Source organism: Camelina sativa, chromosome 10 (genome assembly GCF_030686135.1).
Source record: "Camelina sativa cultivar CO46 ecotype springtype chromosome 10, ASM3068613v1".
Taxonomy (NCBI): domain Eukaryota; kingdom Viridiplantae; phylum Streptophyta; class Magnoliopsida; order Brassicales; family Brassicaceae; genus Camelina; species Camelina sativa.
Window position 1 is genome coordinate 13,060,823 of NC_141889.1, and position 3,809 is coordinate 13,064,631.

General features: G+C 36.6%; 1 protein-coding gene across 1 annotated transcript; it reads right to left on the reverse strand.

Annotated features, from left to right (window-relative positions):
• Positions 1-1,781: 1,781 nt before the first annotated feature.
• LOC104720362 (uncharacterized) lies at positions 1,782-2,909 on the reverse strand. The gene has a single exon (XM_010438280.2). The coding sequence runs from the start codon at positions 2,795-2,797 to the stop codon at positions 2,006-2,008; it is 792 nt and encodes a 263-aa protein (XP_010436582.2). The 5' UTR covers positions 2,798-2,909; the 3' UTR covers positions 1,782-2,005.
• Between the last annotated feature and the right edge of the window lie 900 nt (positions 2,910-3,809).

Consider the following 3,809-nt stretch of genomic DNA (forward strand, 5'->3'; position numbering starts at 1 on the left):
AATAAGTATCTAGTATCAATACCATATAGAAAAGCAATTTTTTATTTCTAAAACCATAAAACTATTGATGATGATACAACTTGATATGATTCTCCCAAGGAATCGGCACCTTTGAGTTGGAAGATAGAGACACCTTAATCAAAAGACAATGAAGCCTTAAGAATAAGGATGGTGGATTGAATGGTTGCACAAGAGTTGCGGAAAGACTCTTGATATACCGATTTGATATTTTCAGCTTCGCACCAAAAGGATTGGATTTCTCAGCCTCACACCAAGGAGATCAGGGTTTTGACTATTGGAATCACACCAAGTAGTCGGTTTTGATTGTTGGAATCACACCAAGCAATCGGTTTTGTTCACAAAGAACAGAAGAGTATCACTCTCAAAGAAAAGGTTTTGATAAAAAGTTGTATTGATTATTTCAATACTCTTACATGAGTTTATATAGGAAAGAAAACTTGGTAACAAAGTCAAGTATTAACTAGTCTTGAACTAAAAAGAACAATTAAGATAGATAGTTGATTGAAGACCCTATTCTTGTGCATGTATCCCTTCCTCCAAAGTGACTCTAGGTTCATGTATCTCTATTTTCGTCACTCTTCTTTGACTACAAAATAAAGTGATTATTTTGGATTTTCTTGGACTTGAATTAGGCTCAAAGTGCGATGGACTTGATAGACATCATCCCCAGTAGAATTTCACATACTCTCTTTGGGCATAAGCTCTTGAATTAGACCATTAAGTGCATTCCTTAGCTTCTTAGCTCTTTTACTTCTTGATCCAATTTGCTGATGAGAAACAACATGGGTTGTATCATTTTTTCATCTTGGACTTAGTAGAAAACAACTTCTGGTTGCCATACATAATTCTGGAAGCTCCTAAAACAATTGGACCTAAAAGTCTTCAAGTGAACAACTAGATTAACCTCTTTTGGCAAAATGAATGTATCCCAAATAGTAGTTTAGATGGAAGAGTTGATCTTTAACTTCGTTCGTGTTGAACAAAACTCAATAATCTTCTTATATGGTCTCATGAGCATATCACAGCTGTAAACTAAAACAAGCAAGAATTAAAAAAAAAGTTTTAACAATCGCACACACTATGTATTTAGAAGAAATAAAAAAAAAAATATGTCAAAAAAAAAAAATATTCATCGGACCTCCAATGTAAAAACTATTTGTTTAATTCGTTTTTCTAAATCGTTAACGTAGGAAACTACTTTTATAAACAACTTTTTAGGCTACTAATCTTCAAATTTTATTTTTATTATTGTTAATTTTAAAATATATATATATATATATATATATATATATATATATATATATATATGTCAAGAAAAACAATATTCATCTTACCACTGCGATTGCCAATTATCAAACCCTTATACTGTCTTAACAAATGTTTCCGATATTTTGTTACGATAGCGCAAGGATACTGGATATATAATTATACTGACGGTGATCAAAGATATCACCACGGTCAATGTGACACAACTCTTTGTTATTTACGCTTGGATTTTTAAAACGAGATGTTGCGCACAAAAAAAAGAAGAAGAAAATATCTTTAAACGAGGCAGGACCATATCTCTGGTTGTTTTCTATTATCTATATAAACTTTTTTTTGCACTGACGTATCTATAATATATAGTTTTATACATACACTGGATTACCCAAATTTATATATACATTATATGTCGATTTGACTGACTTAGTATGGGTCAAGGTCCTCAAGGACGACACACACCACATGTACACGTTGAGTAATGACCACTGCGTAGTGAATTTGTCCTTTAAAAATCGAATTTCATATAACATTATTTCAACGTACATAATCATCTTACAATTACATAAAAATTTGCTTGATATTTTTAGGGCGATATATAATGAAATTTAGAACCTTCTAATTACTGTCTTCGCTATCGCAAAACATAAAAGAAGAAACTAGATCTTAACGTCTCAATCCCTTTTTTTTAATATTCATTGTATCAAATGAAACACGAAAGAGATCAACCCAAGGCAGGAGGAGCCCTGTTTACTGGAGCTGGACACTTGAAGCCACGAGGTGGAGTCTTACCACAGTCGACAAGAAGCTCAAGAGCAATGGGAATAACGAGGTCAATGTTGAGAAGCTTCGCCCTAATGGTTGTGCATAGACAAATCGCTGCGTCAAGACCCACCAAACCGTCAAGAAGTGGACAACACTTTGCCTTAGCGTAGGTTTTCCCTAGTCCAATGTGAATCAAACCACCTAGCACGTCCACACAAGCGCCTAGTTTCAGTGCGTCGATTGGACAAGTCTCTGGTTTAGGTGTTGGTACTTGCTGTGGAGGGGGAGGTGGACATGGGGTTGGTGGAGGTGGTGGTGGAGGACATGGCGTCTCTGGGGTTGGCGTTGGCGGTGGTGGTGGGGTTACGACTGGTGGTGTTGGAGCTGGAGGTGGTGGTGGCTTCACGGTGGGAGGTGGTGGAGGCTTCACGGTGGGAGGTGGTGGAGGCTTCACGGTGGGAGGTGGTGGGGTGTATGGAGTGGGAGGTGGTGGGGTGTATGGAGATGGTGGTGGCTTCACGGTGGGAGGTTTTGGGGTGTGAGTAGGTGGTTTAACGGTGGGTGGTTTTGGGGTGTGAGTAGGTGGTTTGGCAGTGGGGGGCTTAGGTGGTTTAACGGGATGTTTAGGTGGTTTAACCGGGTTTGGAGATGGCTTAGGAGGGTCACTACAGTCACAAGCATAAGAGACTGCGAGGAGACCGAGGAGGAGGAGTATTACAAAGGCGTGGTTTTGCTTGTGAAGAAGCCCCATGTTGAGAAAGAGAGTTTAGGGTTGGTTTTGTGAACAGGTAATGAATTAGTACATCAAACTGTTAAGTGTCTTCTTCTTTTTATAGACACAAGTTTCTAAGATATTTATTTCTCTATTATAGTAATGTTCTCATTACCCAAAGAATAATAATATTAATGTTCACATTACCATCATCCGTGACCGTGTTGATATGAACGTGCCAAATTGCGAGTAAGATGATTGATCAAGTTGGACTATAATATGAAGCACAATAATATTTACAGGTCACTTGGTCATAAGAAGTAGAGAGAGTCCTTTCTTTTTTCAAGAGAAAACAGGTTTTCGTTAACTTGGTTATGAACCTATGTTCATAACCAAATTTGTTTTTGGAGATTTCTTGGTTTTATATCCAAATTTGTTTCTCTATTTACGAATCCTATTTTACTAATGAAAGTAGGTTATTAGCATTTTTTATGATGGTATTATACGTAAGTATTGATTTGTATGAGACAACAAAGGACATTGCCACAGCCTTGTTTACCATTTCGGCTAATGGTAGGTACTTATCCTATGATTTTCTGACCCCAAAAAAAAAAAAAGGATTGAGACTGCTGCTGTATTACTAATATGGGTAGTGGCAAAGACAAGTAATGAAGGAATTTGTCATTATTATTTGACTGAAGAGATACCTCTCAATTTCTCAAAAACAACAATGGCAAGTGGCGTGACGAGACAACGAACGATGGAATTTGTCATTGTCATTTGACTGAATAGACACCTCGATTTTCTGAAAACCACAAAGAAAGAAAGAGATCCTTCCTCTTTTCTTGCTCCTTTGATTAATTGGGTCCATTTGTTTCATGAGGAATTTAGGCAAATGTTTTGGAATATATAGTATTTTTGTCTATACCTATATATTGTAGCCTAGATATAGTCCATACTCCATATAAGCAAACAAGGAATTGGATAAAAGAGAATGATTTGTAAATAGGTCCAAAGCTAGCTAGTTGTATATGTTTAATGTATAAATCAA

Excerpts from the sequence above, each read along its gene's own strand:
- LOC104720362 (XM_010438280.2), bottom strand. The coding sequence starts at position 2,797 with ATGGGGCTTCTTCACAAGCAAAACCACGCCTTTGTAATACTCCTCCTC.